The sequence below is a fragment of the Rattus rattus genome, chromosome X, assembly GCF_011064425.1.
Source record: "Rattus rattus isolate New Zealand chromosome X, Rrattus_CSIRO_v1, whole genome shotgun sequence".
Classification (NCBI taxonomy): domain Eukaryota; kingdom Metazoa; phylum Chordata; class Mammalia; order Rodentia; family Muridae; genus Rattus; species Rattus rattus.
The window spans coordinates 2,774,954-2,801,015 of NC_046172.1; the positions used below are offsets into that span (position 1 = coordinate 2,774,954).

Sequence of the window (26,062 nt, forward strand, 5' to 3'; positions counted from 1 at the left end):
GTGTGTGTGTGTGTGTGTGTGTAGAAACCTTCCACTCAGGCATCTACTTATCACACAGAGAAGCTTGAGACAGGCATAGTTACACTTAAAACAACCTTCCACTTTCAGAAGCAGCATAGTCAGGCACACACCTGGCTTTCAGGAAGGAACATGGAGCACACCGAGGGACATAGGCCACCCCCAGAAGCACAGATACACCACACACAGCTGTGCATACACAAGAATACAAGAATACCTTTTCCTATCTGCCGAGCTTTGTGGATCCTTTTCACAAACCTGCTTTGCTTCCTCTGTTCATGAACTTGAACACTGTGGGTGCATGTAAGTGTGTGCCTGTCACATGTGCATACAGGTAGTTACATGGGATTTCTTGGAGAGCTGTAGCCTACTATCTTGGCCTTTCTTCTTCCTAAGGCCATACAAAATCCCAGGTAGTTACTGTCTTTCTGGGTCTCAGTTTCCTGATCTGTACAAAGGGAATAATTAAGATCAAACACGTAATACTCTGTGGATATCATCAGGTATTTGCACATGACAGCAGATCACTCTGGGAAACTTACACCTATCCAGTTTGGTAGATAGTCACAGGCCCAACACTCCTCTGTGATGTTCACCCCACTCCATTTCAAACCTGTATAGTAATCTGAATCCTCAATATAAACAGTTGGCAAAACTGTGCTGACTCAGGTTTCATAGTTACAGAGCTGTCGTCATAAGCAGGGTCATAGAAGAGGCGAGGCAGGACTTTCCCTGTCCTTACGTCTCCTCATTCCCGCCGCTTATTTACTCAGCCCCCTGTCTCATCCACATTCTCACTCCTCACTTTCACAATCAGATGGTTGAAAATTTTGGTTTCCTTCCCTTTCTCCTTTTCTTTGTACCTTCTCCCACCACTACAGTAATTTCTTCACTATCCTTCCTGGACAGGCCATTTGACTCCTTTCTGTCTCTGTTTACTCACTGAATAGTGAAAGTATGAATCATACCTCACGGATACATTGGAAAGAATAAGTCAATTATTTCAGAGAAAAGAAAATCTTAGTATACACATATAGAAAACCTGAATCTTCAAAGTATTGGTTACTATTATTGTTGTTATTAACACCTCTTCATTAAGTAACATTAAGGAACAAGGAGGACAATAGCAAACAAACAAACAAACAAAATTCCTGGGCTGGCAATTTGGCCCAGCAGATAAAGGTGCTTGCTGCCACCATGCCTGGTGGCATGGTAAGTTTGAGCCTCAGAACCCATAGGGAAGGAGGACTGTCCCCTGAAAGTTGTCCTCTAAACAATACAAGCATGCCATGGCATAAGTACAGGTACACACACACACACACACACACACACACACACACACAAAATGTAAAATACAAACCCTTTAAAAGAGTGTATTGTACACAGTGAATACTCTGGTGAGTGCTGGCAGGAGGTTTTGTGTCCTGTGGTTATTGGACTAAGGCAAGTTAATAAAATGTAATTAGCTAAAGTAAATTGTACATAAAGACCTTGGCAATGATATACAGTAAGTACTCAATAAGTAGCTGTGATCATCACTACCACATTCTCTCTGTCTCTGTCTCTCTCTGTCACAGGTTCTTCCTATGTATCTCTGGCTGTCCTGGAACTCACTGTATAGACTAGATACCCTCTAATTTTCTGGATCAGCTTGCCCCCTGGGATTAAAACCATTGTCATTACTATTGGTCAGTTCTCCCTATCTTAATTGAGGGTGGTAATCAGCCCATAGAATCCTTCTACAGGACCCCAGGGAATATTCCTGCATCATCAGAAAGCTGGTGGGCAGCAGTTGCCTCATCCCACTCCCACCAGGGGTGTGGACTGGTTGGTGGGGGAAGGGGAAGACTGGATGGAGTAGGGATGGTTTTTCTACTGACTCACTAGCTTTTACCATCATTCACCCCCTCCCTCCCCCCATCCCCTTGCAACGCTCACCACACCATTCCCTGCTTGTCAAAGATTGTACCCTGCTTGAGTTAGTATTCCAGGGTCAGGAAGCCTAGGTTTAAATCTTTATTGTCCTGTGACCCTAACAAAGTTCTTCACTTCAGCTATTTGCCTGTTTGGTCTTGTTTCTGTTTAAGACCTTAAGGGTCTCTTGTAGCCAAGGATATCTTCAAACATCTTCACTGGTATGTGCAGCCACTGCAAAGTTTGGGGAAGAGGTCACTACCTGGGCTCTGTCTGTATGCAGCCTCAGTTCCCTCCCAGTTCTGCCACACTCAACTGCCATCTTGGATAAGTCATAGACACTCTCAGTGTTATCAATTTCCCCACTATGTATTTGTGCCCCTTCTCCCATGTCATGTCCCTCAACTGTTTTTCTAGTTTGTCTCTCCTCTGCCACCCCTCACCAGAATTTCAGATCCACAGGAAAGGCCTTCTTGTGAGATTGTTACATAGTAGATGAAAGGCGTGGGAAAGAAATTATTGGCTTCAGCCATAGGAAGTTTGGGGAATGTGGGAAACCGGAGAGGCACAAGGCTTCAGGGGCTTGAGCGGTCTTTATTCTTCCCTTCTTCCCTTCAAGGCCGCCGGGAAGGAATGTGCATGACGGAGCTGGGGGAAGGGGCCGCAGTGGGCTGGCTGGCAGAGGAGGGAGTACTTTGGGCTTAGCCTGGGGCCCGCCCCTAGGCTTTGACTTCAGCAGTGGGTGGATGAGTAATGCGTCCAGGAAGCCTGGAGGCAGTGATTTCCGCGCCAACCCCACCCCTCGCATGGACATTTATTCTCCACCGCCAGTCCCTGCCGCCATCACTGCTGATCGGGACTCCTAGAGACACGCTAGAGGTAAGTGGGAGCCGGGTGTCCTGGCAGAACTGGGGTTTGCCTGGAGCCTGTGTTGGTGCGGCCACGAGGCCCATCCAGTCCCTTGCCAGACTAACCATTCAACTTGGCTTGCAGGTATCAGGATCTCTAGTTAGCCAAGGGGGAATATAACGGGAGAGCGTCTGGAATGATTGTCCCAAGCGGGACTCTCCAGACTCCTTCATGCTCTTAGCATTCATCTCAAAATGCCCCAAACCCACAAGCCTTTAATACCTTTAAAACTTCCTAACTTGCCAGTTCCCCTAAATTTCTTCATTGTCCCTCAATCTTTACGGCTCCTGTAACACCCCTGTTCTCTTTGCCATGTCTAGCTCCTGGAACTTCAAAAATTCCTCTGCCTTCAAATTCCTGAGGTATTACTATTACTGTAAACCTCCAAATTCCCCAAGACCCTTAACCCCCCATTTTCCCCAGCTCCCTAAAACCACAAACCTATTCTAAATCCCCCAATATCTCTGAACTTCCCAGCCCATTATATTTTAATAGCCCTAACTCCCCATTATACTTCTCCAGTTTCCCAAACTCCAAATTCATCACTACACAAATGTCAGATTTCCCCAATTCTGTTAAATTCTCAAAGTTCTCAGCTCCCTTATTCACCAACTGTGTTCTCTAACCTAAAGAGTTCCTGAGTCTCCCTAGAGCCAACGGCCATGTAAGCCATTGGTTTGGGAACTTACTAACACCTAGTCTTTACCAGCAGATACCACGATGGCGCCCTTTGCATCTCTGGCCTCTGGCATCCTCTTGTTGCTATCATTGATAGCTTCCAGTAAAGCCTGTAGCTGTGCCCCAACCCACCCACAGACAGCTTTCTGCAACTCGGACCTGGGTGAGTCTGTCCCTCTTTCTGTCTGTCTTAGTCTAGTAGGGCTCATTACAGTAGTTGTCCCTAGGACAGTTCTACTTACCCTTCCGTACATCTGCTTTTGCCACACTGACATCCTTGGGCTTAAGCCCACCTTTGTGCTGGCTGCTCCCAGTACCATGTACATGCTTTTCTGTAGTTATCCACATGCATGGCTTTCTCAAAAGTCACCTTACTGAGGTTCCTGCCAACTTTCTTTAATTTTTTTTTTTGGTTCTTTTTTTTTTGGAGCTGGGGACCCAACCCAGGCCTTGCGCTTCCCTAGGCAAGTGCTCTACCACTGAGCTAAATCCCTCAACCCAACTTTCTTTAATTTTAATACAGCCACATAGTACTTGATCCTTGTTAGGGCCTTGAAAGGCAGACTTCATTTAGAACTATGATAATCAGAATTTAGAGAGAGAGAGAGCAGAGAGAGAGAGAGAGAGAGAGAGAGAGAGAGATATTTTAGATAGATATTGATATTGGGCTTAACTTTCAACATTGCATAGGCAAATGGAACTCTATGGCCAAAAGAACAATTTAATGTTGATGAATGGGAAATCACTGAAAAGAAATATCAAAGGCGGGCTGGAGAGATGCTCATGGCTCAGTGGTTAAGAGCACCAACTACTCTTCCAGAGGTCCTGAGTTCAATTCCTACCAACTACGTGGTGGCTCACAACCATCTGTAATGGGATCTGATGCCCTCTTCTGGTGTGTCTGAAGACAGCACAGTGTATGCATATACATAAAATAAATCTTAAACAAAAAGAAATATCAAAGGCAAGAGAATTCAGGCTAAGTCCATTAAAAAAGATTTATTTTATTTATGTGTATGTTTGTGTGTGTTCCATGTGTGGTGTATGGGTGCCTGTGGAGTTCCCAAGGCATCAGATCTCTTGGAGCTGGAGTTATGGATGGTTGTTAGCTACCCTATGTAGATTCTAGGAACCAAACTTGGGACCTCAAAGAGCAGCAAGTGCTCTTAACCATTAAGCCATCTCTATAGCCTTTAAGCTCACTCTGTTTTTGAGACTAGGTCTCACTATATAACTCAGGCTGGCCTTGAAGCCCTGATTCTTCTCACTCAGCCTTCCAAGTGCTGAGATTGTTTGGTCTGTGCCACCACACCTAGTTTAGGACTCTTGAGGAAAACTTGTCTGGTGGCCCCATCACATACTGTGGAGAATAAGATGAGGGTTGGTGTTTTCACTAAGCTAATTTAGGGTACTTCCCTACAACTGTATTTGAAAGAGAAACTTCACTAATGAGCTTGGAAGAAGGTTAATGAGCCTGAATAAATTGTGGTCAAGCAAAGAATATCTGTCAACTTCCTCTCTAATTTCCCAACACACTTAATAGCTTCTAACAATCCACATACCTTTTTTCCCTCCTCCATACTGGGGATTGAACCTAGGACCTAGGCAAACACCGCACAATTGAACTACAAACCCAACCCTTTTCTTGTGAATTTTTATTTTTAAACAAGTTCTCGCTAAATTGTCTAGACTGGTCTTGAACTCATACTAAAGCAATCCTCCATCAAGCTCTGACAGAACTGGGGTTACAGGCCTGTGCCACCATTTCTGGCTACATAATGTTAGTCTGTTTCCTCCTGGCTTGAATGTGAGCTCCATAAGGAAATAGATTCCTGTGTTTGGGTCATTGTCCTTTCCCTAAGACCCTGAACAGTGGTTGGCATACATCAGGCACTCCAAAACATTTGTTGAGTAAGCCAACAAATGGATATATGAAAAGGGTTTAAAACAGTGCTTAAAAGAATAGACAATATTTAGATGAATCAACTGATGTGGAAGCCATCAAGTGTGCTATCTCTATTTGAACTATGTTGTATATGTTTTGCTGCTATGGGTTAATGCTGCCTGCCCATTTGAATCCTTATTTTCCCCTTCTTTTCCTCTAGTTATAAGGGCTAAATTCATGGGTTCCCCAGAAATCATCGAGACCACCTTATACCAGCGTTATGAGATCAAGATGACTAAGGTATTTCTACTCCTTCCCCTCATAGCAGTTACCTAACCTCTTCCTCCCACTCAAAATAGAAGCAACTAGCCTTTCGTTGGTGTGGATGTTTTCTGTAAACTTGTGTTTAGACATATTGCCATCAGGAAAGAGAGTGGAGTGGGAGGATTATGTCATTAAATGATACACTTTTTGTCACTCATGGGCAGATGCTCAAAGGATTCGACGCTGTGGGAAATGCCACAGGTTTCCGGTTCGCCTACACCCCAGCCATGGAGAGCCTCTGTGGATATGTCCACAAGTCCCAGAACCGCAGCGAGGAGTTTCTCATCGCGGGTGAGGCTCCGCCCCTTCGCCTTGGGCCACATTCCTTCATCCTTAGATGTTTTCCAGCAACTGGGAGGAGCTAGGCTCTAATGAGAAAGGGCCTGGCTGAAATGGGAGTGGGAGGGTCTGTAACTTAATGCTAATTAGGTGACCACTCTGATACCACCCAGCCAATCAAAAGCCTGTTGGTTTCTTGCCTCTCTTACAGGCCGCTTAAGGAACGGAAATTTGCACATCACTGCCTGCAGCTTCCTGGTTCCCTGGCGTAATCTGAGCCCTGCTCAGCAAAAGGCCTTCGTAAAGACCTATAGTGCTGGCTGTGGGGTGTGCACAGTAAGTGCCTGGATCCAGTTTTCCTCCTGGAGATAAGTCTTGGAATGGTTTCTTTTTCCCTCTGACTATTATATGCCATTGAAGCTGCTTCCCAAACCCACTTACTATCTTTGATTTCTCTTGCCATTGTTCCAGCCTGGGACTGCTCTTTTGGAAATTCTGGTTGTTCTGTTATCTTGGGACTGCCTGTTCCCTGAACTTTCACTGTCTAACTTTCCTTTGTGACTATTCCGGGACACCACTGTCTGTTTCTGACCTCCCTGGATTGATTTTGCTTCCCAGGCATAATCTGCAAAGATTCAAAGTACTATTCTCCAAATCCACCTGGACATGTCAGCCATCTGACTGTTTCAAAACTGTTCCCTGGTGGCACCAAATATCCTCTGACTAACCCCCCACCCCCCGCATTGTCTGAGAGCTCTGTTGCCTTTTTTTTTTTTCTTTTTTTAAATATTATTCATTTAATGTCTATGAGTCCATTGTAGCTGTCTTCTGATGCCTGAAATAGGGCATCAGATCCCATTCCAGATGGTTGTGAGCCACCATGTGGTTCCTGGGAATTGAACTCAGGACCTCTGGAAGAGCACAGTCAGAGCTCTTAACCACTGAGCCATCTCTCCAGCACCCTGCTGCCTTTTCTTATGCTTGCTCTCCCTGCATGCCAACTGTTCCCATACTATTACTTCTCTGCCCTGTGGGACAGTTCCTCAGGAGGTCTGCCTGAGTGACTTCAAGTGACAGTTCCATAACTACCATTGCAGAACATTGGCTTTCTGTTCCCCACATGGGAGAAGCTGTTCTTGGGTCTAAGCACAAGTGGGGCAACATCAACCCTTCCCAGCAGCTTCCTGTTGCCAGAGAGAGTGTGTGAAAGACTCTATGCAGGGAAGAGAACAAAGGGAAAGAGAAGTCCTCAGAGATGGGCCTTTCTCCTCTCTTGTAGGTGTTTCCCTGTTCAGCCATCCCTTGCAAACTGGAGAGTGACAGTCATTGCTTGTGGACAGATCAGATCCTCATGGGCTCTGAGAAGGGCTACCAGAGCGATCACTTTGCCTGCCTGCCACGGAATCCAGATTTGTGCACCTGGCAATACCTTGGGGTCTCGATGACCCGAAGCCTTCCCCTGGCAAAAGCTGAAGCCTGAACACTGTTTACCTTTCCTCCATCTTTCTTTCTCTTAAATGGTGAAATAAAGAACTATCACACAGCAGCAGTGTTTCTGTATAATGTCTGGGAACAAACTCAAGATACTGATAACCTGTTGGGAGCTTCCAGGGACCAATGAAGAAGGAAAAGATTCTAAACGTTCAGTTTGGAGGCTAGAAATGTAGCTTAGTGGTAGAGCACAAGCCTAGCATGTAGAAAACCCTAGGTTCAATCTCTAGTGAAAAAAAATGGGGGAAGGGAGGCCAGACTAGTCTACAGAGTGAGTTTGTGAAGTTCAGGACAGCCAGGACTACACAGAGAACCCCTGTCTTGAAGAACAAAGTAACAAAGGTGTTGAGTTTTTATGCTTTATAAAAATTTTAATATATTGGTGAATCTCAACATTGGCATTAGCACTGAGAACCTGCAAAATCACCACTAAAATTTATTGAATATTTTCTCTACTCAAAACTTAGAGACATCTTAGTATAGTAATTTTTTGTTTCCTTTTATCTCTATGTGCTGGTATGTATCAGAAAAGACTTATAAATGCCATGACACGCAAATGATAGATTTGGATGTTTGACCTCAGCTTTATGTTATTTGACATGGAGTCTCATTGTTCACTACACACACCAGGCTAGCTGTCCTAGTATGCTTTCTCCAACCCCCCTCAGTTTACATTACAGATGCAAGCAAGCTACCACTGCCCAGCTTTATGTGGATTTAGTACCAGTTCATCATACTTGCATGACAAGTGCTTTGCCCACTAAGACATCTCCCCAGTTTCATTTTGCCACCCACCCATTTTAAGGCAGGCTGGCCTCAAACTAACTGCAATCCTCCTGCCCCAGTTTCTTCATTCTTGGGATTATAATAGATATGTTCCACCAGACCATGCCTCCTATAGAAATTTCTAATTCCTACTTGCCCAAGCAAGTAATAAATTACCCCACAGCTGAAAATTACCCTATTCATAGATATTATCCATTGACAAATTTGCTGAAAAAAAATCCTCATATTAATTGGTGTCTTTCCTTACCTCAAGGGTTATCCTGGTAGTTTAGTGAAGATGCTCCATCCAAGCCTTTGTACTTCCTAAACCTGACTTAAGTGGAAGGAAGGGGACCTAGAGATGTCACCTAGCCAGGGACTCTGGAAAATGGGATACAGCTGACCTTATATACAGAAGTACACTGGAGCAAAGGAGTGATGCTGAAAACCCTCTAGCTTTGATCCTCTTGTTCCTTTCATTCTGACCAACTCTGCAGGAAACACTCACTGTACACAGATATGGGATTAGGGCTTAATGTATTTACTTTCTATTTTTCCTTTGTGGTACTAGGGATTGAACCTAGGCTTTATATATGCCAGGCAAGCAGCAAGCCCTGTAATATTAGACTATATCCTCTAGGCCCATGCACAGTTTAAAATTAGGACCATGCAGGTCTCAAAATGTGACCCTCAAATTTCTTGATCATCTTTCTCTGTAAAATTTGAATGGAAAACCTGACAAACATCATTCTAGGATTTCCAGCTCCTACAGATGGGATTCAGGTCTGTCCAACCTCTTCCAGGCCCAGGGTCCTGACCCATACTACAAAGATTCTGATCTGGGAACCAGAGTTTCATATTGAGGCACTCAAGAGAGAATACTGAAGTACTGTGTTGACATGAATTTGCTTGATTTAAAAAAAGTTAACTCCAATGTGCCTTCAATAGTAAACAAAAGGAACCTTGATCCCCCCCCCCCATCAGACTATCCACTGCTCCTATTAACGGCAACAGGTATGCATGGTGCCTTTGCTTGTAAGACTAGCACTTGGAAGGCTTAGACAGAGAGATCACAAATTTAAGGCCAGCCTGACTTACATGCAGTTATCCTTTCTCAACACACACACACACACACACAACACAGACACACACACACACACACACACACACACACACACACACACACACACGAGAGAGAGAGAGAGAGAGAGACAGAGACAGAGAGAGAGAGAGAGAGAGACACAGAGAGAGACACACAGAGAGACACAGAGAGAGCGCACGCACATCTTGGGTTGGTGTAGTTCACTGATCTAACTTATAAAACAAAACCCGGAAGTAGAGACTTCTGTAGGATATTCTAGGTCAGCACATGTGGCCCCCAGGGTCTTTGTGGTCTTACCTTATAATTTTTTACATTGCTAGGAGGCTTAAGCAGGCCCAGTTATACTCTATATATCAGGATGAACAGAATTTTTAAAAGACAGTATCTCTTATATTACTCAGACTAGCCTGAAATTTGTCATGTAGCCAAAGCTGGCATTAAATTCATGATCCTCCTGCCTCAGTCTCCTTAACCCTGGGGATACAGGCAGGTATCACTGTGACAGGCAGATTTTGAGCACATGGTACTTATTCACTTGAGTAGAGAATGCCTGCTGCAGCAACAATGTCTGCATAAACAATGTCTGCTGATGGGTAGAACTGCAAGACAGAGGTCTAGGTCTTGTTTTGGCCTTGGGAACTTTGTTAACATTGCTTCAGGTGCTAGGTACTAGCTTCCTGAACACCACTGAGACTCCCAGACTTCAGGCCTGTTCCTTAGAATCCTTAACTATTTTAGCACTTGGAAGGAAGCAGAAGGTAGTAGGGATATGATAAAACTTAGTACTGAGAGCCATTCTTCTACCAATCTGTCAAGCATGCAGGTAGGATCTGGATCCAGACCTAGTATGAAGGAGAAAATGCAAGCACGATCTGATGGTCAGCCTACCTGGCATACCACACTTCTAAGTAAGAAGCATGGTGGTATACTACATTCCTGAATTTTCTCAGAAGTTAGATCATTGAATTCTGAACTACTGTGAGTAGCCTGTTGACATGTCTGCACTCTCCACATCTCCTTTAAGGTGCTTCTTTGGCATAGAGCCCCTGGTGGTATGAGTGCTCACTGTCCAATCTGATGCAATGTTCTAACCAATCATAGTCTATAGGCTTCCACTATATAAGTAGTTTCTCAATGCAGCCAAGCAGAAGCTGTTTCCTGAAACCATCTTCAGAGTGGGTTATCTCCATGACAAGCACACAAGCACTGCAGACTTGTTGGGGGACACCATGGTAACGATTGCAATGGCACCAGCACATCATGGACAGGGCTGACAAGTACCTCAGGGAATACAGAGTCCAGAAGAGTATATAAGGTCATTTCCCCCCAGAGACCTGGCACACACTCTTGGCAGTATTTGTAGTTCTGGGATTCCCTATCTTCTATCACCTTTCTAGAAAAAAAAATTGGATACTTTAAAATATCGGCATACTCATTTATGACCGTCTTTGAGAAATTTGTATCACAGCTGAGATTAAGTGCATGGATAGGGTCACACAGTTCTGCGATTCCAGTCTAATTCATGACCTGGGGAATTTGTTTGTCCCTTTCCTGAGCTTTTGTCTTTCTCTTTAAAAAATGGGAATCATAGTCCTTACCCAGACCCTTTAGGATAGTAGGGATTGACAGATGATTATAAAGTATAATTGCTCTGTAGTGAGTGAGGAAATGAGGTTTTGAGTGAATATATGCTGCTGACATGGGCATGAACTGTTAAGGACTCCAGTGCCTCAGCCCTATAGGAGTAGCAAAACCTCTGAGTGATGCTCAGAGGGATGGCAAAGCCTTCCTCAGTAGTCTGAGTGCAAATGCTGACAGTGTGTGCAGAAAACGTTCGCTGTAACTCTCTCCCTATGCTTATGGCCTGTAAAGATGGATCCTATCAAGATTAGCTAAACTTGCCTTCTTGATTTAACTATATACCATAAACACTCTCTCCTTGTTCAACTGTCTGCTATAACCCCATCTCTGTGTTCAATAATATAATAAACATACTGAGATGAGGGTAAGGGAAAGAGGGCTGTGGTTTATCCAACAGAGAGCCAGAACCATCTAATCACAGTTTTTCTGTGTGTCTGTGTATTTTTCTTTTCTTCATTCCTTCAAAGCCCCAGTCACACCAAGTCCCTGAGGCCTGTAAGAGTAATTTTTACCCCCTCCTTTTTTCAGTTTTTAATTTTGCATGTATGTATAGTTTTGCCTGGGCCCAAGGAATCTAGAAGACAGCATTAGATTACCTGGGACTAGAGTTCTGGCCAGTTGTGAATCACCATGTTGATGCTGGGAATTGAACTTAGGTCCTCTGGCAGAGTGGCAGTGCTCTCAGAGGCTAAGCCATCTCTCCAGTACCAACCCTTCAGATTTTTGGGGGGAGGGGCAGGGGGTTAGTATAGTGGTACATGTTTTTAATCCCAGTACTAAGGAGGCAGAAGCAGGTGAATCTCTGTGATTTTGAGTCTAGCCTGGTCTATGTAACAAGGTTCATGCCAGCCAGGGCTACATGGTGAGACCTTTTCTTAAAAACAAAACAACAAAATCTAATGAACCTCTCAGGAAGGAGATGTACTGCACTTGCTTAACAGGCACACAGGCTTGAGGTACAGCCCCAGCCAGAACCCTGTAGAAAAAGATACCATAGAACTTTTAGATTTATAACTAAATATATAATATTAATAACTGTGACCTAATTTCTATGCAGGCATGAACCCTGAAGTTGGATAATCTACATTATGATCTTGCCCCTTCCATGTATTCTTGGAGAAATCAGATTGCTGGTTTGTACTTCATTTCCTGCATCTTCAAAATGGGCATAAAAGCATGCCTAATTCATAAGAACAATGAATGTATGAATGAAATAACATGCCCAGTGCGTAAAACAGTGCTAGGAATGTAGTGCTTACAAGTAGTAGATACAGTAAATAGAATTTAATGTATAACTTCAGTAGTGATAATTATCAATAATGATTATTACAATACTAATACATTGTGTTTGATATTAGAAATAAACAATATTGGAAATGATATATAGTATTAGTACCAATAACTTAATGCACGCTGGGGAAAAAGCTCAGATTAATTCATGATTGTGATAATCTCCCTTCAGAATGTAACAGATACTTAATATGTTCCTTTGTACTATTATTGTTATGATGCTTATATGCTACTTTCTAGTGTGCAAATCTGCAAATCTCTCCTCTGACAAGTATCAACATTCTCAAAGACTTCTGAGGAAAATCAACCTCCCAAATGAGGTGCAATCCTTATTGTGGACAAATCCCTACTCTTATAAATCCCTACTGTTGCCAAGGCTACAGAAGCTAACTCTCCAAGTCCTTGTCAATTCTTCCTCTGATTAGGCCTTTCTCCTCAAGGAGATAATCTGGTCTGTCACAAATACCTCACTAAGAAATAATATTCTATTACTATTTCATAGACATCTCCTCATTAGTTAACCTATAGACAAATACCTCTATTTATAAATATTCAGCAGCAATCTACTGCCTGCAGATAAACCCTAGCCACAAATATCTTTCTTAATAATTACCCACCTGTTGGCACCTCCCTTGCTGACAAATATCTCTTTATGACTATATATCTATGACACAATCTTTGTTGGCAGATGTTCCCACTGACAAATTGTGACCCACTAGCATATTTCTCCATTTGAGTTAGGAATGATAAGCCTCCCCAGACATATTTTCCCTCAGTCCCCTCAATCGGCTCCCAATCTGGTCACTGACAAATACCACTACTAATAATTATTTCATTAATAACCCTGATAAAAATTCTCCTATTCATAAAAACCTATCTATTCTATATACTTTGTATTGATTGATCCCCCCCCCCACCACTGCTGACACATTTCTCATCTTCGGTATGTCCAGATGGAAAACACCCCTGCTAGAATATCTCACAACATATACCACTATATGAAGCATTTCTCCCCACTATCCAGTGTCAGATGGAGAAGTCAATTTGTGTGTGTGTATTTTACTGGGGATTTAACCTAAGGTCTAAAATATGCTTGGCAAGTACTCTACACTAAGTTACATAGCCCAGAGAAGTTGATTTACATAAGGCATAGTCAAGCTCCACAAAATAAAATGATTATAGCACACATTCTCTCTGGAGAAGTCCCTTCCTCCATCTTCCCTCTTCTCCTCTGAGAGAAGGGAGGAACCCCTGGCTCTCCCCCTACCCTGGCACAGTAAGTCTCTGCAGAGTGGGTGCTTCTTCTCCCACTGAGACCAGACAAGACAGCCAAGTTAAGGGAATGGCTGGAAACAACCTAGATATCCCTCAAGTGGAGAATGGATAAAGAAAACGTGGTACACTTACACAATGGAATACTATTCAGCTATTAAAAACAAAGACCTCCAATTCTTTTTTTTTTTTTTTTTTTTTCGGAGCTGGGGACCGAACCCAGGGCCTTGCGCTTCCTAGGCAAGCGCCCCCCCCCTGAGCTAAATCCCCAACCCCAAGACCTCCAATTCTTTTTTTTTTTAATTAACTTGAGTATTTCTTATATACATTTCGAGTGTTATTCCCTTTCCCGGTTTCCGGGCAAACATCCAGACCTCCAATTCTTAATCTTTCTTTTGTCTCCAAAGTGCTAGGCTTATAAGTAAGCACTACCACATCCAATTTATGTCTGAGATGGTTGCTTTGTTTTGTTTTATTGAGACAGGGTCTCATGCAGCCCAGGCTTTCCTGGAACTCCTGATCCTCTTGCCTCCACTTGCCAAGTGCTGCCATTAAATGCATTAAATATACCACTGCACCTGGATTTTTTTTGTTTAAGGAGATTAAGGGTTCAGAAGGATTAGGGAGATGGCTCAGAGGCTAAGAGCTGTACAATCCTGAAGACTGGAGTTCTGATCCCAGGACCCACATAACAAATCAGGCATGATCCTGCACACACCTGTAAGCCCAGCACCAATGGAGCAGAGACAGGAGAGTTTTCAGGGCTTTCTGATTGCCAGCCTAGCTGAAAAGAAGATCTCCAAGTTTTCTTCCAGAAAGACCTTGCATCTAAAGGAATTAGGGTGGAAAATACTAGAGGAGCATATTCAATGTTCTTCTCTGGCCTCCATGTGCACCCTCTAAAGTGTTCATATGTCATACACACAAACACACTTGAATACATACTTTCAATAAAAATAAATACTTTTAAAGAAAGACTTATAGTCAGTTAAGGTGTCACATGCCTGCATTTCTACTAGTTAAGAGATTGAGGCAGGGGGCTGGGAAAATGGTTCAGTGGTCAAGAGCATATACTTCTAGAGGAACTGGGTTTGACTACTAGCCCCCATACCAGGAGCTTGCAACCACCTCTAATCCCAGTTCCAGGAATATATAACTCCTCTGGCTTCTGCAGGCACCTGCACTAATATACGCATAACCCCCACACCAATATAATTTAAAATAATAAAAAGTGAAATAAAAAAAAAGATGCTGAGGAACGAGGATTTGTAGTTTCAGGTGAGTCTGGACTATGTAGTGAGATCCTGTCTCAAAAAATAAAAACCAATGAGAGGGATGTAGCTCAATGGTAGTAGATAACTTGCCTAACAAGCCCTTGAGATTGATACCCAGTATCACAAAAAAAGAAAGGAAGGAAAGAAGAAGGGAAAAAGAAAAAAGCAGTAGAAAAATAAGAAGGAAGATTGGTTGAGTCATTAAGATGTGGTTAAAGCTCCAGATAAATTCTCTACGAACTAGCTACTGGTTCCAGTGGGAGCCATACCTGGTCTGAGAAAGTAGGATGAACTAGTTCATACTGGCAGCAGTGTCTAGGCCACACCTCCCAGATTTGGATAACTTATCTTCCATCAAGCTTCTGTATCCTGCCGAGTTCTTTGTGGAGCTCTCTAGCAACTTCCAATGGAGGTGGAGCCCCTTCTCAAGTGCCTACTGGCCCCCTACCTTAATATAGGAGCCCCTCTCTGACACCAGATGCTCCTGTCTCCCAAACACTCAACCCCAGGCTCTTGCCATGAATCCAGCCTTCCTTTGGGAATTAATTTCTCATTGTAGGTCAATTGATCTCTTCACATTCTGGAGGCCTTATCCTCAGGCCTCTCTCAGAATAAAGTCACCATTTCAACCCCACTTCTGTCACCTACACAGGTTACTGTACTTCTAATTTTTGCCTCCAATAGCAAATTCTGTCCCCAACCCATAGTGACTGGAATTTTGGAGACTTGAGTACCATGTGCATCCTAGAGCATGATTATACTGACCCGTGAGGTATGGCTTCTCCTCAGGCTGAGAAGCAGCATTCCACAAGGTTCAGCGCTGAGTCCTTGGAAAGGGTCCAGGGGTAGCATAAAAGGCCTTCTTGAATACTGATAAGAAAAGATAGCATTGGTCCCTGAATGGCATGCCTGCAGCCATCTATTTCCTCTGGGTGTTCCAGATTGTCCCTTGTTCTTTCTGCTCCCTCCTTTGCTCTTCCTCATTTGCTCCTTCTTGTCTTTGCTCTCTATCCTTCTTCCTTATTCTCAGTCATCTCTCCCTTGTTCGCAGTCCCTACTCTCAATCCCCTGCTGTAACTCCTTTATCCCCACCATACTCTGCTACTCTCTATGTCCTCTTCCTTGTCTATGCTCCCCTATCCCTGTTTCCTACCTCTGGCCAACTGTTCCTTGTTCCCAGCACTTGGGAGACAGGCAGGCAGATCTCTGTGTGTTCAAGACCAGCCTGCTCTACATAGTCAAACACTGGTTTAAAACAAAACGACAAAAACCACGGACCACCCAAAAATAACTCTCCCACCTCATCAGCACACCACTTCTGTCCTTCCTTTAATTCCTCACTCACTCTTGTCTCCTCCCCGAACCCCAATTACCACATTTCTAACATTGTTTATTCTTACTTCCAAGTATCCTCTCTTCATGGAACCAGGTATCTTGGACCCAGGGAAGGGACTAGAGCCTGAGAGGTCTTGGGATTGGACACTACTTGCTGTGAGCACTCAGTAACTATTTGCTGTACCACAAGTCTCTGATATGAGACAGCAAAAGAAGGGAATTCCCTATTTCCACAACAACCACTTCAAATTTGTGTGAAAAAATTGACATGACCAAATCACAAGGCTTGGAGAGTGGAGGTGCAGAAACATTCAATTTTGCTTATGGGAATCTTCCCCTGCCTTACTCTACTCTCCACTTTTGACCATTTAGATATAACAGAGCTAGACAGTCCTCAGAGGAATCCTGCATCCTTCCTGGAAACAGGTGGGGCATTGAATTAGAGTAACTCCAACCTCAGATGGAGTATGGGCATCCCCATCAAAGCTTCCTGATGTAGTATGATGCAGTGAAAATATAGGCCTGGCTTTTGATCCTCCATGGTTCACAGTGAGGTGGTTGGACAAAAGAGAAAGACTTGGTAAGTTGTCCTGTGGGAGTCTAATGCCTCTACCACTCCACTTCCATTTTTAGCTTGGTCTATTTGCCAGGCCCAGAAATCCTGCTCTGTGCATGACAAAATAACCTCTATACAAGAAGCCAGGAAGTATGGCTGTCCAACTAGATATCAGAAATGAATGAGAAAATATTAAGGTGCTGTGATGCCAGGTGTGGTGGGACATACTTGTTATCCTAGCAGGTTGGAAGTCAAGGCAGAAGGATCAGGAGTTCAGGGCCAATCTTGGACACATATGTTTTCTTACTTTCTTTTTCCCTTTGGTATTAAAGAAATGGTCTCTCTACATAGCCTTGGTTGTCTGGAAACACACTATGTAGATGAGAGTGGTCTCAAACTCAGAAAGAGCCTTCTGCTTTTGCCTCCTGAGTTCTGAGATTAAAGACTTACACCACCATGGCCAGCTACATAAGGAGTTTAAGGTCAGCCTATTTCATAGAATAAACAAACAAATGAACAAACATTTGACACCAATATAAGTTCAGAGAAAGCGATGAGAACAGAACAGAGTTAAGACCTTCTTCACATATATGTGAAATGTTAATATATGAAAGGAATGGCATACTAGATTAGTTGGGGGGGGTGGTTACCTTTAAGGTAAAAAGTGAACTGATACCTACCTACCTGCTACCATTTGGATACAGCTTGAGTATTTCCCCAGAGGTTCATGTGTTGGAAGCTTGGTCCCTAGTGTGGTTGTGTTGATGGGATGGAATTTTTAAGAAGTGAGGGTCCAATGGAAGGTGGTTAGGCCTTTGGGGATACAGTGCTTGAAAGACATTAATGTAGTCCTCATGGGACCTTAGTTAATTCCCTAGATGGGTTGTTATAAAAAGGATGAGCCTAGTCCATGAATCTCCTGGTTTCCTGTCTTGTCATGTGATTCATTCTCTCATGCATGCACTTCCAGAACAAACTACAGCACTGCTACACACTGAATATCAAAATTTACTTCAGACAAATGAAGCGTATCAATACAAAATATAATGCTGTACTATAAAGCCCCTCTTAGCACTCAGGAGGGGGAGGCAGGAGAACTGTATGGCCAAGTTGAGGTTACACAGTAAGACTCTGTCTCAAAAGAAAAAAAGAAAATGGGCTCACTAACTAGGCAGCATACACTGGCTGGTCTGACACACCCACCCCTCCCCTCCCACATATACAGCAGAGGACTGTCTGGTCTGGCCTTAGTGGGAGAAGATGCACCTAATCCTTGAAAGACTTGAGACCCCAGGGAAGGGGGATTCCTGGTTGGGGGGGGGCTGGAAATCACCTTCTCAGAGGCAAGGGGGAGAAGGAGTGGGAAGAGGGACTGGAAAGAGGGCAACAGCTGGAATGTAAATAAATAAATAAAATAATTTTTTTAAAAAAGAGTGGCTCACTAATGGAGTAGAGGCTTCCGTGGCTGCATATAATTTTAATTCAAACTTTAAATAATCAGTTCAGGAAAGTCACTAACAACACAACAGAAATATACTTGGGGTGAGTGGGGAAAAACTATTCCTGAGTTGCCACATAAGATTAAGATGGACATTTTTTTTTTTTCTTTTTTTTTTTTTTCTGAGCTGGGGACCGAACCCAGGGCCTTGCGCTTGCTAGGCAAGTGCTCTACCGCTGAGCTAAATCCCCAACCCCAAGATGGACATTTTCAACAAGAATGTACTAACCATGCAAAGAAATAACAAAACATGATATAAACACAGAGACTGTTAGAAATCAAGCCTTCCCGCTGCCTGCCTTCAGCAACTCAGTGCCAGCAGCTAAACTATGTCATCACCGCTCGTCAACCTTTAAAAGGTCCCTCCATCACAGATTATTCTTTTTACTCTCTCTGTCTTTAAGACTCTCTGTCTTCTCTGTTTTCTCTCTGTCTCTTTCTCTCTTTCTCTCTGTCTCTCTCATGCCCATTCTGATGACTTTCACACCCCTCTACAAACCTTGTGCCTGAGATCTATTGTGTCCTGTGATTTCTGCAGCAGCATTTCTTGGTTCCCATCTGCCAAGACACCCTGTTGCTATATCCTATCATTGGTGCTGATGGCTCCTTAGGTTCTCCTGGTGCCTGTGCACTCACCACCACCCCCTGTACCACCCCACTCTACTCCCCAACCCCTACCACCAGCATTCTAAACCATACCAGGACCCTACCCACTTGTTCCATTTGCAACAGAGCCACCATTTGGACCACCAATCTAGTGGCCATCCATCCATCACTGGCAATTGGGGAGTGATCCCTCTCAGTTAGCTTAAATGCTTTCCGAGTCTCTGGTAATCTTGAAAGTGGAAGTACCCACCTATGACTCTTTCCCCTAGGTGAGGCTTCATTTTTAGCTCAGTTTTCACTTTCTGGTTTCATTTGAAAGTCTTGGTACCACACACAGAGTCTCTCCTTGGGCTTAGCCAGGCTAAACTTTTGCCTATGTCCCCATTTGTGAGGTGATGACCCACTGTTTGGCTTTTGTCTTCCTCATTCAGTCCTCCTAAGTCTGTGAGCTGCCTCGGACATCAGGCCTTGGACCTACTCTTCTGCCTCACCTATGAGATACCTCTTGCAGAACATCAGAACTTTCCACTTAGTGCTTGACTTAAGGGCCTCTAAACTTACCTGCCTTTGCAGTCAAATCTGGTCTTAATACCCTTTAGGTAATCAATAAAAATATGGCCAACTAATGGTACCATAAATCCCAATATTATCTTGGACCCTTACAAATATTACAAGGATCAGAATGGAATAAAAATTCCCCATTCCTTATTTATTTATTTTTTCACTCCAAGCCCTGTTTTTTGTGTCTGGTACTCTCCCCCACACACTTTGTAGAAGTCCTGTCTTTAAGTTATGGTTGATGGATCTGTAAGTTTGTTGCGAAGTGGGAGCTCGAGTTGGACTAAAAGGAGTAGAAAAAAAGACAATGGAGCAGGCCAGCTGCAGGTGCACGCACCCAGCACACACCTATTCTTTCCTACAGCAGTTCCAAATGAAGCTGGGAATCTAACTCTCCTAAAGTATGTACAATTGGGCTGGAGAGATGGCTCAGCGGTTAAGAGCAATGACAGCTCTTCCAGAGGTCCTGAGTTCAAGTCCCAGCAACCACATGGTGGCTCACAACCATCTATAATGGGATCTGATGCTCTCTTCTGGTGTGTCTGAACACAGCTACAGTGTACTTATATAAATAAATAAATCTGTAAAAAATGTGTACAGTTTGTTAATGAGTTTGATTCCAAATTCTAGAGTCCAATCCTTCAGCTGCTGCTTCCCTCTTGCCTGCTGTGCCTCTGTGGACATCTATGTGCTTCTGTGGCTCTTGCAGCCTTCTGCGGATGTCTTGATTATCTTTGGCTCCAGCCTGCAATCCCACAGCTTCAGCCCTCAGTCCCCTCTTGGAGCTTATGGGAACACACTAGTGTTCAGTTTTCTGACTCTCTCTTCCTCCATGGACTCAGATTTTATTACAACAGCTTGGCCTCTGTACAGATCAATGGCAAAAAAATACGGCAAACTCAATTTCTGAATTCTCAACAATTGTTAACAAGTGCTACTGCCCAGAAAAATGATCCCTAAATATCTTATCTTACTTTGTTCTTTACTTTCTCTACTTCCCACTCTTAAAAATATGTTATCTCTATGATTTCCTTGTACTTTGTTGTCAAAATTTTGTTAAGATGATGCTGTAAACTCTGATTTGAGGATTTGCCAATTCATTGGGTATGGTATAAAATCTGTAATAAAATTTGACTTTAAACCTGAAACAAAAGACTTATAATAAAAAATCTATACATTGTAACTTGTATTCAAGTCTATATGCATATGGATGTGACTTGGATTCAACTCTGAGTGTATGTGACTTGAATTCAACTCTCACTAAAAACCGTGTGTGTGTGTGTGTGTGTGTGTGTGTGTGTGTGTGTGTGTGTGTGTGTGTGTGTCTGCTAGGAAAATAGATATTTTTAAAATAGCAATCATGTGGCTCTCTTCCATCTTTTCTGGTGACCTCGTCTGGATGTAAGCAGCCACAAGGCTGGCAACCATCTTTACTAAGGTTAAAAAGGATATGCCATGTGACTTTACCACTTTATATGACCACAGACCATAAAGCAACATTTGTAAAACTTCTTAGTCCTGTTTATCTGTTTATCATTGTATCTCCTTTTAGACTAACGAAGCAAGTCTCAAATATCTTGGATTGATATGGGCTTTTATATGATGATACAAATTTATGGTTATATTTACCACAGCATACTATATATGTGATTTGACTCTGGTTTAGACTATACTGTATATGAGGATAAAAATTTAAGGTTATAAAGGCCTATTCAGATTAACAAAACTTGATTTAAGATTTATGTCTAACTACTTATGTCTTTGCTAACTGTTCAACACCAAGCTGCTAGAAAATTTAGATAAGTAACAACATATGCTTGATAAATAAGGTATATTTGATAATTGAGATTAGTAAATTCCTAAAGTCTACTCAGGTTCACAGTAGTATTTGTCTAACTTTTTTGTCTTTTAAGCTTTAGCTGTAATAATCTATAAGAGTGCATTATAAAAGGATCAGTGAAGTTGCCAGTCTTCCTAGGAATTGTATCTATGATTAAAAAGTATTATTTCAATACTAGAAGAGATTCAATTAAATTGAATAAGTAATTGTTATTTTTTAAAGGTTAAACCTAACAGGGATGGAATGTAAAGTCCCAGTCTTATAAAAGCTACTAACCTATTATAAACTGTTAAGAATAATTAAGACATGCAAGTTAATATGACCTCTGAGCTGTGCCTCTAACCAAGTTAATAGTCATCTTATCAATGACCAAATTCCTTAATGTGTTCAAAACTACATTTGTAGTCATGCTAAGTACTAATGTAATCAATTACAGAATAAGCTTTATTCATTCTCCTGTATATGTTTCAATGTTAAGTCTAAAGCAAGAAACTAATCAGGTATGCTTAATATATCAATGATCCTCAAACTTTTCAGAGATCTGATGAATATGGCATTTAAAATGTTTATTAAAAAGTTTTTGTGATAGATATGCCAGCTCTTGGTAGCACTCGTCCAAAGAAGATAATGGACACAGAAGAATTTCCACCTTGCAATGTGCTTTAAATGTAGAAAAGCTGCCCTTCACTTTACCTGTCACCACTTTCCTGTCCAAACCATGGACAAGCATGACACTGGGGAGTTGATTGCCCTGTTTTGCCTAGACAAGTCTGTTTGTTTTCCCCCAAGTTCCTACTTTACAGGAAAGTCTGTTGGATCTTCTGGGTCTGATAGCCAAAAACTGATGCTGTGCTAGGACCTCTGCCTCCAACAACTACAGAGGGACCTAGGGTGATTTTCCAGATAGCCAGCAAATCTCTGTCATTTTTAATAGATTCAGGAGCTGCTTGATCTGCACTTCCTGCTTCCTCAGGTGAAATTCATCCTTCTCAGGTCCCTGATGGGGATGATGAATGGGCTAGTGATAGATTTATCAGTGTAACAGCAGCAACCAAGGCTTCAGATGCCTTCTCAGTTCTCTTCACATGTAAAAGTAAGGTCACAAACCAGGTTTCAAAGTAACTGACAGATAGACCAATGGAACAGAATTAAGACCCAGAAATGAATCCACACACCTATGGTCACTTGATTTTTTTTGACAAAGGAGCCAAATCCATCAATGGAAAAAAGATAGCATTTTCAGCAAATGGTGCTGGTTCAACTGAGGTCAACATGTGAAGAATGCAGATCGATCCATGCTTATCACCCTGTACAAAGCTTAAGTCCAAGTGGATCAAGGATCTCCACATCAAACCAGACACACTCAAACTAATAGAAGAAAAAACTAGGGAAGCATCTGGAACACATGGGCACTGGAAAAAATTTCTGAACAAAACACCAATGGTTTATGCTCTAAGATCAAGAATCACAAATGGGATCTCCTTAAAACTGCAAAGCTTCTGTAAGGCAAAGGACACTGTGGTTAGGACAAACGGCAACCAACAGATTGGGAAAAGATCTTTTACCAATCCTACAACAGATAGAGGGCTTATATCCAAAATATACAAAGAACTGAAGAAGTTAGACAGCAGGAGACAAATACCCTATTAAAAAATGGGGTTCAGCTAAACAGAGAATTCACAGCTGAGGAATGCCGAATGGCTGAGAAACACCTAAAAGAAATGTTCAACATCGTTAGTCATAAGGAAATGCAAATCAAAACAACCCTGAGATTTCACCCTCACACCAGTGAGAATGGCTAAGATCAAAACTCAGGTGACAGCAAATGCTGGCGAGGATGTGGAGAAAGGAACACTCCTCCATTGTTGGTGGGGTTGCAGACTGCTACAACCATTCTGGAAATCAGTCTGGAGGTTCCTCAGAAAATTGGACATTGAACTGCCTGAGGATCCAGCTATACCTCTCCTGGGCATATACCCAAAGATGCCCCAACATATAAAAAGACACGTGCTCACTATGTTCATGTAGCCTTATTTATAATAGCCAGAAGCTGGAAAGAACCCAGATGCCCTTCAACAGAGGAATGGATACAGAAAATGTGGTACATCTACACAATGGAATATTACTCAGCTATCAAAACAACGACTTTATGAAATTCGTAGGCAAATGGTTGGAACTGGAAAATATCATCCTGAGTGAGCTAACACAATCACAGAAAGACATACATGGTATGTACTCATTGATAAGTGGCTATTAGCCCAAATGCTTGAATTACCCTAGATGCCTAGAACAAATGAAACTCAAGACGGATGATCAAAATGTGAATGCAGATCGCTCATGAGAGACACAGCCAGAATACAGCAAATACAGAGGCGTATGCCAGCAGGAAACCACTGAACTGAGAACGGGACCCCTGTTGAAGGAATCAGAGAAAGAACTGGAAGAGCTTGAAGGAGCTCGAGACCCCATATGTACAGCAATGCCAACCAACCAGAGCTTCCAGGGACTAAGCCACTACCCAAAGACTATACATGGACTGACCCTGGACTCTGACCTCGTAGGTTGCAATGAATATCCTAGTAAGAGCACCAGTGGAAGGGGAAGCCCTGGGTCCTGCTAAGACTGAACCCCTAGTGAACTAGACTGTTGGGGAGAGGGCAGCAATGGGGGGAGGGTTGGGAGGGGAACACCCATAAGGAAGGGGAGGGGGGAGGGGGATGTTTGCCCGGAAACCAGGAAAGGGAATAACATTCGAAATGTATATAAGAAATACTCAAGTTAATAATAAAAAAAAAAAAAAAAAAAAAAAAAAAAATTGCGTTTTACAATGACTGCTTTAGTAATCAACCACTTGAGTTTTGTGGTAACAACTGGATAGAAAAAAAGGTGTAAAATTTATGTAAGGTCTGAAAGGATGAAAGATTAAGTTGTGAGGATCTAAGAAAATTTTTTAGGGTCCAAGATGTGAAAATGCAAGTTATAAAGGTCTGACGATATGGAAGCTTAAGTTGTGATAAGAAAGTGACTTAAGGTATAAAAAAGAAAAATGTTTCAGATTTCTTCAGATATGCTATTGATATAAAAAACTTCAAAAGTTCAGAGTTTTAACATTAATCAGTGGAGTTCTCATAAAATATTTATCTAGGTCTGGTAAGCACTGATTACTATTATCATAGTCACAAGCTCAAGATTTTAAATGCCCTTTTGTTATCTTTTAAAAGTGGATTTAAAAGTGCTTTCCATTGTCCTAAAAATTTCTGTCTAATCTATATTTGGCCAGTCTTCTGGACATAGAAAAGAAGCTCTGCTTTCATCATCCATATTCATACTGAAAATGAAGGAAGCTTTTGCCCTTCTGCTCCATGGGAAGTCTCTGTACTCCCTAAGCTCACCTTAAAGAGTGTTCATGCTTTTAACCCAAAATAATTTCCCAAGCTTCTACTATGACAAAAAGGTGTGAGTTTATTGTCTTTTCCAGAATGTGGATTTCAATACAGATTACAAACAGTAGTAATGCTAACATCTCTAACTTATCTCTTTTTGTAAACTTAAAAAATTTCTTGTAAGTTTCAGGGAATCGGCTTGAAAGCATCTTTCATTGGTCAAATGAACTCCAGGTAAGTGCTGCAAATAATCCTGTTCCCTTACTTGCCTGTTTCACTTATTCCTCAGGGTGGAATCTCTCTCCTTTTCCCTGGTTTTGGGACTCCCATACCTCAACTACCAAGACCATAGGCCTAAAAAGAAAAAAAAATCTCCCTAAACTCTTTATCTTCTGCCCCTAACATATATATGTTTCAGCATCCTTCCAGATCCAGGTGTTCCCTCAAAATTTGTATCCCAAACAACTTCAAAGTGACTAATCCCAGGTGATCCAGCTTCAGAAACTGCTTCAACTAGGACTGTACTTCCCTTGCCCCAGATGATTCCACAGAGCCTGGAGAGCCAGTGAAACAGCCTGTTCTTCTAGGATTTGGCCATTATCCCAGCTTTCTTGGGTCCCTAAAGATTTTAATGCTTTCAGACAGCAGGAAAGTCTAAACAAGACGGTGTTCCCATTCCTGCCTCACCAGTCACCCCTTCCTATTTCTTTACATTTTATAATAAACAAAAGGGAGGGATGTTAGAAATCAGTTGTTCCCCAAGCCTGCCTTCAGCAACCCAGTGCCAGCACTTAAGAATCATCACTAGTTGCCAATCCTTTAAAATGTTCCTTCTATCACAGATTACTCTCTGTCTTCTGATCTCTTTGCCTCTCTGATGTCCCACTCTGAGATGGCTTTTTGCTCCCTTTTCCCCCAATAAATCTCATTTGTAACATGGTATGATCTCTGCTGAGGCATCCATTCCTTGGCTCTGATCTTTGATCCAGCAAGGTACTCTGTCACTAAATCTTAACAGGGACAATAAGAGTCTCTTAAAATTTATACTTGCTAGTAAGTTAGACTTAGTGAAAAAAGTCTATACATCAGTAATTTTAAGTATATAAATGCATGTAGGTAATTTTTTCCATTAAAAAAAAACAGGATTTTGTTGTCAGTGGTGGCACACATCTTTAATCCCAGTAGTTGAGAGGGTGATGCAGCTGGATCTCTGAGTTCAAGGCCAGTCTGGTCTACAGTGAGTTCTAGGAGAGACAGTGTTACATAGAGAAACCCTGTCTCAAAAAACCAACCAACCAACCAACCAACCAACCAACCAACCAACCAACCAACCAACCAACCAACTAAACAACAAATAGAGCAAAACAAAACCAAAGCCAAAAACAGGTTTTTGACATATAGCTCCAGGGAAGCATGGCATTTGCTTTGTAGCCAAAGCTTGCCC

General features: G+C 42.4%; 2 protein-coding genes across 5 annotated transcripts in view; one reads left to right on the forward strand and one right to left on the reverse strand.

Moving 5' to 3' along the window:
• Syn1 (synapsin I) overlaps positions 1-26,062 on the reverse strand; it is a 54,846-nt gene that overhangs the window by 7,051 nt on the left and 21,733 nt on the right.
• On the forward strand, positions 2,658-7,553 carry Timp1 (TIMP metallopeptidase inhibitor 1). Of its 4 annotated transcripts, none has more exons than XM_032890505.1 (7): positions 2,752-2,811; positions 3,162-3,203; positions 3,554-3,682; positions 5,625-5,704; positions 5,893-6,019; positions 6,219-6,343; positions 7,287-7,553. In XM_032890505.1, exons 3-7 carry the CDS (start codon positions 3,562-3,564, stop codon positions 7,485-7,487), a joined length of 654 nt encoding a protein of 217 aa, XP_032746396.1. In that variant the 5' UTR covers positions 2,752-2,811; positions 3,162-3,203; positions 3,554-3,561; the 3' UTR covers positions 7,488-7,553. The 4 variants fall into 4 exon arrangements, with proteins under 4 accessions (XP_032746394.1, XP_032746395.1, XP_032746396.1 ...); XM_032890506.1 differs by having other exon boundaries at positions 2,757-2,811; positions 3,551-3,682; XM_032890503.1 differs by lacking the exon at positions 3,162-3,203 and having other exon boundaries at positions 2,658-2,811; positions 3,551-3,682.

Bases quoted from the DNA above. Each gene is read 5' to 3' on its own strand.
- Timp1 (XM_032890503.1), top strand. From the start codon at position 3,562: ATGGCGCCCTTTGCATCTCTGGCCTCTGGCATCCTCTTGTTGCTATCA. The intron at 3,683-5,624 runs GTGAGTCTGTCC...CTTTTCCTCTAG, and splicing joins TTTCTGCAACTCGGACCTGG to TTATAAGGGCTAAATTCATG. The intron at 6,344-7,286 runs GTAAGTGCCTGG...CCTCTCTTGTAG, and splicing joins CTGGCTGTGGGGTGTGCACA to GTGTTTCCCTGTTCAGCCAT.